General features: G+C 42.7%; 1 protein-coding gene across 1 annotated transcript in view; it reads right to left on the bottom strand.

Moving 5' to 3' along the window:
- FAM149A (family with sequence similarity 149 member A) overlaps window positions 1-10,586 on the bottom strand; it is a 68,617-nt gene extending 58,031 nt beyond the window's left edge. Inside the window, exon 1 of the mRNA XM_043971209.1 lies at window positions 9,131-10,586. Coding sequence (XP_043827144.1) covers window positions 9,131-10,296 — 1,166 coding nt within the window. The 5' untranslated portion in view covers window positions 10,297-10,586. The remainder of the gene's footprint in view (window positions 1-9,130) is intronic.
- Window positions 10,587-12,249: the final 1,663 nt, after the last annotated feature.

Below are 12,249 nucleotides of genomic sequence, written 5' to 3'. Positions count from 1 at the left end.
CTATTCTTCATTTAGTTAATTGAAGCCTAAATTATTAAACCTCCTCAGTGAAGAGGGTCATAGTGGGACTCTTCTTCTTCCACCATGACACAAAATGAATAGAAACTCCACGCTTCCTAAGTTGCTATTGTTGTTTGTCCTTCATTCTCTAAGAGGGCCATGTATATGCGTGTGTGTGTGCGTGTATGAGTGTACATATATGTATACATATATGTATACACAGACAGACATACACAAAGACACATGCACATGCACATACACATACGTATCAGGACTACTGGAGGTGGCTCTGGATGTTTAAGGAAATTGGGGTTATGTGACTTGTCCAAGGTCACACAGCTAGTAAGTGTCTGGGGTAAGATTTGAACTCAGGTCCCCCAACTTCAGAACCAGTGCTCTATCCACTTCACCACCTAGCTGCTCCACACTAAGTATTTACAAACTCTTTGATGTTGCGTCAGGGTTACTAGGTATTATGTGGCAATGTGTTCTATTTTTTTTTTTTTACTCCCTAGAGTATTTCTGTCTTCCACAGGGAATAAGACATCATTTTTTTCCATTTGGTGCTAGTGGTTAATTGAATCATGTCCCACATTGTATATGTTTGTGTAGTACCTGCTGTTCTTTTTAGAAGAGGACATACTGTTTGTAAGTGGGCCTTGTAAATGCTTCCTATTGGTTGGGAGTTTGAAGAAAAATATATCTTTACTCTCTTCTTAGAAGGAATATGGTTCACAAAAATGATAGCTTTGGGGCAGCTAGGTGGCACAGTGGATAGAGCACTGGCCCTGGACTCAGGAGGACATGAGTTCAAATCTGGCCTTAGACACCTAACACTCACTACCTGTGTGACCCTGGGCAAGTCACTTAACTCCAATTGCCTCACCAAAAAAAAAAAAAGATAGCTTTAATGATAATAGCTAGGAAACATTTATATAACACTTCAGAATTTATAAAGTGTTTTACAAATATCTCCTTTGATCTTCATGACAATCCTGGGAAATAGGTGCTGTTATTATCCCCAATTTACAGATTAAAGAACCGAAGGTGCCTAGTGGTTAAGTGACTTGTCCAAGGTCACCTAAGTAAGCATCTGAGACTAGGTTTGAATTCAGTGTTTTCTGACTACAGCTCTAGCACTTTCTCCACTGAGCCACCTTGCTGCTAGAAGGGATCTTACAGGTCAAGTCCAACCCCCTCATTTTACTGATGAAGAAGCTGAGGCACACAAAGGTTAAGTTACTTGTCCAGGGTCATACAGCTAGTATGTGAGGCAGGATTTCAACCCGGATTTTCCTGCCTCCAAGACTATTAATCTCTCCACTATACCATGTTGCCTCTCAATCTGTGAGCAACTTTGCATTGTCACTCTCGCCCATAGTAACTGCCTACCTAATATTTTTGTATCACAGTCAGTACTTATGCTAAGAATGATAAATACCATCCAATGACATTATCGATCCAGCAACCTGACATATATTCTTGTGTGCTAAGCAGAAGCAAAAATATTATTTTGATATAAATGAATTCGCTTCTTGAAAACGCTGAAATTTGACCAGCTGTGAAACAACAACTTGAGCTTTCAACTTTATCTATGAATGTCTTACTTCAAGATATGCAGCAATAAGACTATGAATCAAATCCAAAGGAGGAAGATTTATTAGCAAGAAATCCTTGCATAAGATAAGAAAAAACCCAACCACCTTGTTTTCTCCTTTTGAAAGTACAAAGCCCTTGTTCAGCAGCCAACTTAACCAAAGTCATTACTATCCTTAAGAATAAGTGGAAAGTCATATGATGATTCGTAAGCTGAGCTCACTTGTGCCAACAGGTCCCTGTGGAAATGCAAGGTCCCAGTAGAAAACACAGAGAACTTCAGAAAATCTCCCAGGCAACCAAAAAGAAAAAAAAGCCTAAGATAGTAATTGCTACAAATGAGGGAGATCTAAAATACCCTTGGGTTTTCATGAGGTAAACAGAAAGGGAGAAAGGAGGATTCTGGGGTAAAAGGGAATTTTCCTGCTTCGTATTTTGTAATGTCTTCATAAAGGACTTTGTATCTCAGGGCAAGGAATTCTTTTTCCTCAGATTAAGACTGTCATCCTCCTTTTCTTCTCTACTCAAGTCTGGTTGACTAATCAATTCTTTCTATAACAACATGGCACCTCCTGGGTATCCCAGACCAGACCTGTGATTTCATTTTCATAAGGAACTCCCTATGAGGAAATTCCCCTTACTAACCAAGATCAGCACCTATTCTGAATCTTCTAGTCTAAGAACTTGTGTCAGTTAAGTGATTCATATAGATTCTTGTTCGTGTAACAAATAGCAGAGGTAAGACTTGAACCCATATCTCTGAGTGTCTGAGCTTGGATTTCTGTATACTATCCCATGTTGCCTCTTAAGGCTTCATGGAATATTTCCCCTTCACATTCAAAGTTTTGTATAAAAAATGAATGTTAAAAATTATGATAAAGAAGGAAAGGGAAAGGAATAGGCATAGACAAAAAAGAAAAGAAATTATGAACTCAAAAATCTTAGAAAAATTTGACTAGACTTGCACAAAATAATGAAGAGCAAAATGAGCAGAATGAAGAAAATGTATAGCAATAACATCAATATTGTTTTAAGAAAAACTTTGAGTGAATAAATCATTTTGACTATTACAAATATCCAAATTAACTACAAAGGACATATGAAGAAAGAGGCTATCTGCATGCAGAGAAAGAATTACTAAATTAAGTATAGAATGATTTTACATACATACATATATACATATACACATACATATATGTGTCTAATGGTAACCATCTCTAGGATGGGAGGTGGGGGAGGGGAGAAAGGGAAAAAAAGAAGAAAAAAAGCAATTTACGTAATACTTCATTATATATTTAAAGGAATATTAAATTGTGCATAATCTATTTACGGTGTCATGCGCAATCATTTTTATTATGCTATGTTATAGAAATATTTGTTTTATTCCACAAATTAAAAATAAAAATCTAAAAAAGAAATGTTTCCCCTGCACCACCAAAAATAGAGAACCAAGTTTTCTGTGTATGAAGCACTATACATTTTACACTTAATACGTGGGGAATCGGGATTCCAGGGCTCTTTAACTAACTATCCCTTTCTAGACAAGGACCTTCAATGAAAATTCCTCTCATATCTCGACCAAGAAGCATATATTCCCACAGCATAAATACAGCTGAAAGGGGCTTTACAAGCCATCTAGTCTAATATTCTCTTATTTTACGGATAAGAAAATCAAGGTCTAGAAAGCCCACACTGACTAGACTGGAGTTCTTCCAAACGAAAGTCTCAAGCAGTAAAATGAGCATGACAGTTTAGTTTAGTTTAGTTTTGTATCTTGTTCTGATTGAAATGATGAACATTAGCCACAGTCCAAAAGTGAATGCCTACTTTGGAACTATCACCGCACTGGGTTCTTGTAATAGTTCAATGGATCCATGATCTCATCCAAGTAAGTAATCTCTCTACCAGTACAGCTCATACCTCATCTGGTGCTGTTTTTGTCAAAATGTTTCCCTCTCAACCCTCCATAAATGAATAAATCAGGGAATGAACGAATGAATGAATGAAAAAAGATGAAGCTGAAGGACTCATTTTCTATGGTATTCATCAGCTTCTCTAGTAAAAGAGTTCTTGGAAGAGGGATTCATGGCAAGGCTAGAAAGTACACTTTAAAAGGCCCAGTTGGCTCCTTAAAAAAGAGGACTTGAATTCTTTTTTTGAGGGGCAATGAGGGTTAAGTGACTTGCCCAGGGTCACACAGGTAGTAAGTGTCAAGTGTCTGAGGCTGGATTTGAACTCAGGTCTTCTTGACTCCAGGGCTGGTGCTTTATCTACTTCGACACCTAGCTGCCCCCTGAGGACTTGGATACTAATGCTGACATTTACTAACCTGTATGACTGGACATTCTTAACCTCCCTAAGCCTTGGTTTCCTTTTCAGTAAAATAAGGGCCTTGGACTAGTTTGTCCTTTTCAGCTCTAGAACTCCAGTGTTCCAATCCAGTGCTTTCCCTTCATATGAACTTCGCTCCAAAGTAAATACACAAGGTAAATGTTATCAGTGGAAGGTTTTTGTGTTCACTCCTAACATTGTTTATGGTATCTCTATGCAAGAATGTACATATAGGGTATGGCTCTTTATTTCCAAGAAAGTTTGCTGCCCTCCAACTGCCCAGGGAAGATGTCTTAAGAGTCTCCAAAATTTCTTTTCAAGTCTGTTTTTATAATAAGAATATTTAAGCAGCTAAGTGGATAGAACATTGGACCTGAAATCAAGAACTGAGTTTAAATATGGCCTTAGATGCTTACTAGCTGTGTGACCCTGGGAAAGTCACTCAACTTTAGACTGATTCAGTTTCCTTATCTGTTAAATGGGGGTAATAATAGCGCCTCCCTCCCAGGATTTTAGTGAGGTTCAAATGAGATAATATACATAAAGGCACTTTGGTGATGATGAATGTTATGATGATGAGTCAAACTAGCTATAAAGTTAGAGGCAAAATCCAGGGAGAATCTTAAGGTACGTATTTATGGGTTTTATTTTTCTTTTGTTCAAGGAGCATGACGGTATAAAAGTCACCAGATTTGCAGAGTATTTCTGTGTCTTTAATGATGTAGAACAACCCTTTTCTGTAAAGAGAACTGATAGTAGTGTTAAGTACACAGTAGTTCTCTTCACTAAAGCCTGAGCTCAGTTGCTTCACCAATACCGACATCAACATTTATTTATACAGCATTTTTAAGTTTGCAAAGTTCGTTACAAAAACAGTGGCTGCCATGGGTTCTCAAAGACTGTACTATTGTACTTTAAGACGTGGCAGATCCTACCAAGATGAAATGAGTATAGAGCCGATGATGGATTGCAGACTCTTATCTGAAGACTAATCTCTTTAAGGGAGGAAGAGTTCATCACCAGAAGGTTGGCTCTCAGATGATTTTTTTTCAATAACTCATGAAAATCACTCACTAAGTCAAGTTTCTTTTGTTTTATTCTGGTTTGAAGGGAAGGGTGAAAGGATGGGGAGGAGTCCCCATCTATCTCAGCATGTCGGTAAATGTAAAACCTACCCTAACAAAATCACGAGTTTAATAAAAAAGTATTTGAGGTTAAAGGCTTGTCCTTCTGATTTCCCTATTTTGTTATCATTACCACTCTCCTCAATCCTTCAGGTTTAGCCTTCTTCCCCCATCCCTGGCATGCAATCATTTACTATGTCATATTACTTCTACCTCTCTGAAAGCTCTCCTTTTTATTCCTAGTAGCAACAGTTTCATGACTTCTCATCTGGATTATTGTAATACCTTCCTAACTGATCTTCTAGATTTCAGTATCTTTGTTGTTATTCAGTCAGACCTGATTCTTTGTGATCCTATTTGAAGTTTTCTTTGGCAAAGATTTTAGAGTGGTTTGCCATTTCCTTCTCCAGTTTATTTTATAGATGAGGAAACGGAGGCAAATAGGGTTAAGTGACTCACCCAGGGTCACACAGCCAGTAACCGTCTGAGGCCATATTTAAACTCAGGAAGTCGAGTCTTCCTGACTCCAGGACCAACCCTCTATCTCCTGTGCCACCTAGCTGCCCCATAGTATCTCTACCCTGAAATAATAGAATTACAATGCAACCCCTTCATTTTACAAGAGGGAAAATGATTCACCAAGGTTAAGTGACTATCCCAGGGTCACCCAGCTAGTAAGTGTCTCAGGTATGATATGATCCAAGCCTGACTCCAAGTCCAGTTCCTTATCCTCTAAACCTTTTCACAAAATTCATCCAAATTTCAAAACTCAATTCGCTCTCCTGCTTTACAACTCTTATTATATCACGTCTTTCAGAAAAAAACCTTCAATGACGCCTCGTTACTTACTAAAATGAGATAAATATAAACAAATGCAAAATGAGACAATATTTATAAAGTGCATTGCAAACCTAAAGCACTCTATAATGCCCAGCTAGTATTACTAAATAAGGTTCAACCTCCCCTTTCCTTGCCTTCAAAGGATTTCATGATTTGACCCCAATTACTTTACTAGTTTATTTCCCATTACTTCTCTTCATTCAGCCTATATTCCAGTCACACTGGATTATATACTATTCCCTGACCTTGCCCTGAGTTACTTACTCTAGGCTCACTTTCTTTCTTTTACCCAGGATTCAGTTCAGTTCTATAAAGGAAGCACACCTTCAAAGTACTATTCTGACACCATGTTATGGACATTCAAAGATGTGCAAAGATGCCCTGAGCACATGGAGATGAATTAGAAAACATTTCCTGACCTCAAGGAGCTTACCTTCTAATAGGATGTATGTTCAAATTTAAACCTAAAACAAAATTCTCTTAATTTCCTTATCTGTAAAATGAAGGTATTGGACCAGATGGACTCTGAAATCCCTTTCAATTTTAGAATTTTAATCAGCTCTTTCCATTTCTTCAAATGGAATCTTCTTCAAGAAGTCTGTCCTGCACTAATGCACTATTGATAAATTGTGAGTCATTCTGGGGAGCAATTTAGAACTATGCTCATAGGGCTATAAAACTACCTATATGCTTTGATGTGACAATACCATTGCTGGGTCTATATGCCAAAGACATTTTAAAAAGGGAAAATGACCTATTTCTAATTTTATTTTGTTATTTGTGGGGCAATGAGGGTTAAGTGATTTGCCCAGAGTCATACAGCTAGTGTCAAGTGTCTGAGGCTGGATTTGAACTCAGGTCCCCCTGAATCCAGGGCCAGGGCTTTATCCACTGTGTCACCTAGCTGCCCAAAAATGACCTATTTGTACAAAAAGATTTATAGAAACTCTTTTTGTGATGGTTAAAAATAGAAAATCAAAGGGATGCCCTTCACTTGAGGAATGGCTAAACAAGCTGTAGTATATGATTGTGATGGAATAGTATTGTGCTATAACAAATGATAAGCAGGATGATTTCAGAAAAACCTGGAAAGACTCACATGAACTGATTGCGAAGTGAGCAAAACGAAAAGAGTATTGTACACAGTAACAGCAATATTGTATGATGAGGAACCGTGAATGACTAAGCTATTCTCAGCAATACAATGATCCAAGACAATCCCAAAGGACTAATGATGAAGCATACTATCAGCCTCCAGAGAAGGAAATGACATTGTTTGAATACAGACTGAAGCATGCTGTTTTTCGCTTTCATTCTTTTTTTAAATTTTGAGTCTTCCTTTACAAAATGACTAATTTGAAAATGTTTTACATGATTTCACAGCTATTACCTATATCGGATTGCTTATGATCTCAGGGAGGGGGAGATAAGGGAGGAAGGGATAGAATGTGGAACTCAAAACTTCAAAAAAAAATCCTAAAGGTTAAAAAAATTAACATGTAATGGGGGGATAAAATATGTATAATTTTTAAAAAAGAATTCTGCTCTGATCCAGTGCTTAGCACATGGTAGGTATTTAATAAATGCTAGTTGACTGACCTCTATCAGAAATCCTCTTCTTAGGTCCCATACTACTTTGTATCTCTTAATATGCTGTACTCTCACCTTCTAACTTACCTTCCACAGAAAAACTTACAAAGTCTATGAGGACAAAGAGCATGCCTTATATTTCACCCTCCTCCCCTCCCAGGAAGGAAGAGAAGGAAAAAGGAAGGAAGGTAGGAAAGGACTTGTTTGATATTGATGAAAGCAATAATCTCCATTCACAAAATTATAAAACCCTAAATACCTGTACTACAAATGCTTTTCAAATCCCGTGTTGAATATTGAGCATCTCCCATGAAGAGTAGTCAGGTCAGAGTTTAAAGCAGGTGTATAGCTCTGTTTACTCATGAAACATTAATATAAAGGCTAAGGACCAGTAGATGAAAACAAAGATCTTGTTCAGAGACTCCCATTCAACTACTTACTTGAGTGAAATAGAATTGTCTTAGAAAATGGCTCTGCCTCTTTTGGTGAGATTCTTCCTTACACACACACACACACACACACACACACATATAGTGTACACTATTACTTAGGCATACATAGCACTAACATTTTTAAAGGCATATTTTAAAGTCAAATAAATAAGGCATTTAGTTAAAACAAAACATTTTTCCCATTATGAATTTAATTTCTCTTAGGAATTAGTCTCCATTGTCTTTCTAGATTCCAGGAAAGAATCTCCATCTAAATGAAGGCCTTCTATTTAGTGTTCTCTTTGATTTTCAAATTGCATGTGAAATTTTTGAGGAGTGAAAGTTTCTGTACCTACCAAAAGGTTTACTAGTTTTGTCCGTAAAAAAGAAATTCAATTCTGGGCCTTCAAAATGCCTTTATAAACAAATACGTATTTCTTAGCTATAAACACAATCTTAATATTCTGGGGACCACTGGCCGATGAAGTGGGCTCTAAATGAGACCAGGCAAGAAGCACTGTTGGAGGAGAGACCTAGGGAGGAAGAGGGAACTGAGGGGAACATATTACGATCTGCTATAGAGTTTGAGCCACTGGAATTCTCTACGTTCAGGTGAGAAATCTCTCATAAGGATACACATTTCCAAGGGGGTCTTGGCCCCATTGGAGTCAAACCTAAAGCTTTTTGTTGTTGTTGTTTTTCCAATTTGGAGGTCTTTTGTTTGTTTTGCAGAAAACTCAATATTGTAGGTGTTTGTGTTTGGTAACTCAGGGTAAAAGTTGCTCTTGCCAATTTCCAAGGAAGAGAAATGGTTCTCAAAAGCTTTGGAGCATCAGGCCCAAAGCAAACACGAAGACAATATAAATTTAAGTAGCAAGTGCAAGTACATAAGTGTCAGAGCTTCGAAAACAAACAAATGAAAACTCCTTTCCCTCTTCTTCCTTGTCCCCTCCCTTCTCCCTTCTGCCTCCCCTTAAGAATACAGGGGGCGGGGGTGGTGACAAGCTGGACGAGAAGAGCTCTGGGTAAAATCCTACTACACTCTGACTGACAGGGCAGGAAAGCAGTAGAGGGTGTATAGTTTAGTTTGGGAAGCAAGACCAAACATCGTCTTTCTTGGGAGATGCGGAGGGGAGGATGCTGAGGAAGATCTTGAAAGAGTTGGAGGGTGGGGGGGAGTTAAGGGAGAGGGGGTCTGAAAAAAGTTAAGTAGCTCACGTTTCACTGCTACCACCATCATCAGACTCAACATCAGTCCCCCATTCTTCGCCGATGTCCGGGAGGGTGAAGAAGAGAGTCTTGGGGCCCGGCCCGGGCACTATCCAAGCACCAGGCTCTCGTTCTCCCGGGCCAGGCTGCCGCGGAGAGCGAGCCGGGCTCGCCGCTAAGCCGCTGCTGCTACCGCCGGTGCCCGTAATGGGTTGCAGGACCACTCCGACCCCTCCGGGGCCGGGGGGCGGCCGCCAAAGGGCCAGGGGAAGAGGAAGAGAAGGCGAGTTGACCCCACTGTTGCTGTGGCTGCCGCTGCCGCTGCCGCCGCCACTGCCTCCCCGGGCCAGGGGCTGGACAGGGGAGTGGAGAAGGGGGAGAGGCAGGGGCTGGGGTTGGGGTTGGAGCTGGGGGAGCAACTGGGACTGGGGCTGGGGCTGGGACAGGGGCTGGAGCTGAGGCAGGGGAAGTGGCAGGAGTTGGAGCTGAGGTTGGGGAAGGGGAAGGGACTGGGCTAGGAGCTGAGGATGATGTTGGGAGAGGGGCTGAAGCTGGGACTGGGGCTGGGGCAGAGGCTGAAGATGAGGCTGAGAAGGAAGCTGGGGGAGGGGCCGCGCCTGGGTCTGGGCATGGGACAAGAGCTGAAGAGGAGGTTGGGAAGGGGGCTGGGAGAGGGGTTGAAGTTGAGGTTGAGAGGTGCACTGGAATGAAGGCTGGGATTGGGATGATAGCAGGGGCTGAGACTGGGACAAGGGGTGATGAGGCAGCGGTAGGGGCTGGGGAAGGGGTTGAAGTTTGGCTGCCCTAGGGCTACTGGGCAAAGAGAATGGGGCTATTTCGGCTACTTTTCTCACCGAGGAAACCCTGGGATAGGAGGCGGTCAGGAGAGGGTGGAGGGTAGTCGGGGAAGGGAGCGGGACAGAGGGTACCCTAGGGGAAGCTGGGGATCTCGGAGCCACGGTGGGGAAGAGGGTGACGGTCTGAGCCGCGCTGAGGCCGGCGCTGGCGCTGCTGCTTGCGCTGCCCACGCTAGAGCCCGCCGGACCAGTCGCAGCCACAGCGGAGGCGCCGCCCGAGGAAGCCGAGGCTGCAGGGGAAGCGACCGCCGGTGGCTGCACGGATGCTTTGAAGATTTTGGCAAATATGGAGCCCAGGTCCAACACTGCCACCTTCATATCTCAGCCCTGTCAGGCCGTGCCCTGAGGAAGCCCAGAGTTAAATCACAGGGCGCAGAGCCAACCCTTGGCAGCGGAGCTGCATCCACCGCCCACCCTAGCGGGTTGCGGGCGGGGTGAGGGGAGGAGGATGCTGGGGCCAGCAACAGCACTAGAGAACCGAGCCCAGTGGACCAGCGGCGCTCTCGGGCCCAGGACGCTTTGCTTCTTCCGTTCCGAGCAAGGTGGTGCGCCTCTCTGTGCGCATCAGTTCCTCAGATCTTTGCAAAACGCCCCAACTTCAGGACGCTGATCTTCCCCGTAGCTCCCCTTTCCCCAAACAAGGAGAAAAGCACACGTGTGAGGAGGCAGCTGCACCGGTCGGTCGGCCCTCCTTCCTCCTCCTCTGTCCCTCCTCTGAGCGCAGGAGCACCAGCGCGCAGTTAGCTCTCCCTCTGGCTTCCCGGGAGGTGAATGCCCACAGCCAGATCTGCAGGAAGTCCTGGCTGCGGTGAGAAGGTGCCCGGAGGGACTGGCACTTGCAAGCTGCCGTCGTCACCGAGGCTGTTGCCCCGCTCTCTCTATGGGCCTCCACAGGTGACACCCAGCAGTGGGAAAGGGAAGGCGGTTGCTAAGCTAAACAAAAACTGAACTCACCGCTAATTGGGCACCAGACCTCAAGTCCACTGTGGATGCAGAGGCTTCCCAACTGGATTGGTGTAGCTTAAAGAAATAGTAATCAATATCCCCAGTGTCCTAACCGTACTCTAGATGGGGGCCCGATTGGATGGGTGAGTGGGGTGAAGCAGGGAGCTGTCACAGGGCCCAGTATGAAAGGAGAGCAGAGTTTTGGGCACAAGCACTGAATAGCCCGGCTTACCCAGGAAGTATAGCGACAAAGGGGCTGTCATAGTCCCTCTTCTTCCTTGGCTCCCAGTCTGGGAAAGCCAAGGTCTTAGTTAGGTGGTGGGGAAAGAAAGAAGCTAGCTTTTGGGAGGCATAGTGGACTCCAAACAGCAAACGCATTGTTCCCCCGGGGATATCTTTGTAATTACATGCTACTCCTTCTCTCACTCAAGGGCTCTGTTCAACCTGCCTTACTTGTGCTGCCCATATGAGATTATATTTTATCTCCGATTCATTCCTGTAGTTGTTTCCCTACCCCCACATCTCCATCAATCAGTCATATTCTCTTCATCTAAATCTCCACCTCTTAGAACCCCCACTCACTTCAAGGCTCAGCTCAAGGGCTACCTCCTCCAAGGAGATCTTTCCTGATTTACACAGTTGTTCGTGTTCTCCAGATTATTTTTATAGTACCCCATTTTAGCTTACTCTCCCAATATACATGAAAAACTGGGCGATAGCTGATATTTCCGGCGCTCAGAGTAACCCTCAGAAGCCCTCACCCACATATGCTTCTTTTTAAGAATCACACAGAGGCAGCTAGATGGCGCAGTGGCTCTGGAGTCAGGAGGACCTGAGTTCAAATTTGACCTCAGACACTTAACACTTACTGGCTGTGTGACCCTGGGTAAGTCACTTAACCCCAATTGCCTCACCACCCCCCAAAAAAAAATCACAGCCGGTTCAATTAAAATTTTAGAATAGGCATCTATTTAAATGGAACACCAAAAACATCAATTACAAAGCGTTTTCCCCAAAACATGGGGCACATATTGCTAAAAATACATGGGGAATGAATTGGGGGGGGGAGTGTTGTAGGGGGAAAGTGGGTGTGAATTTAAAAATACAATGATTGTGAGGCACATTTGTCGGGACCACATGTCACCTAAGCAACTCAACTCTAGAGAAAGAGGGCCCTCAATGCCCTTTCTTTCTCTGTAGAGACCATATACACCTTACTGTTGGTGATAGAAGAATCATTCTCCAGCTAAACTGAGTTTATCTCTCACGGGGTGCAGCATCCCTTCTGGACAGACCAATCTGATGCAGTTCATTCCTTACTTGGTT

Source organism: Dromiciops gliroides, chromosome 6 (genome assembly GCF_019393635.1).
Source record: "Dromiciops gliroides isolate mDroGli1 chromosome 6, mDroGli1.pri, whole genome shotgun sequence".
Classification (NCBI taxonomy): Eukaryota; Metazoa; Chordata; class Mammalia; order Microbiotheria; family Microbiotheriidae; genus Dromiciops; species Dromiciops gliroides.
This window is presented reverse-complemented; position numbering and strand designations above follow the sequence as displayed.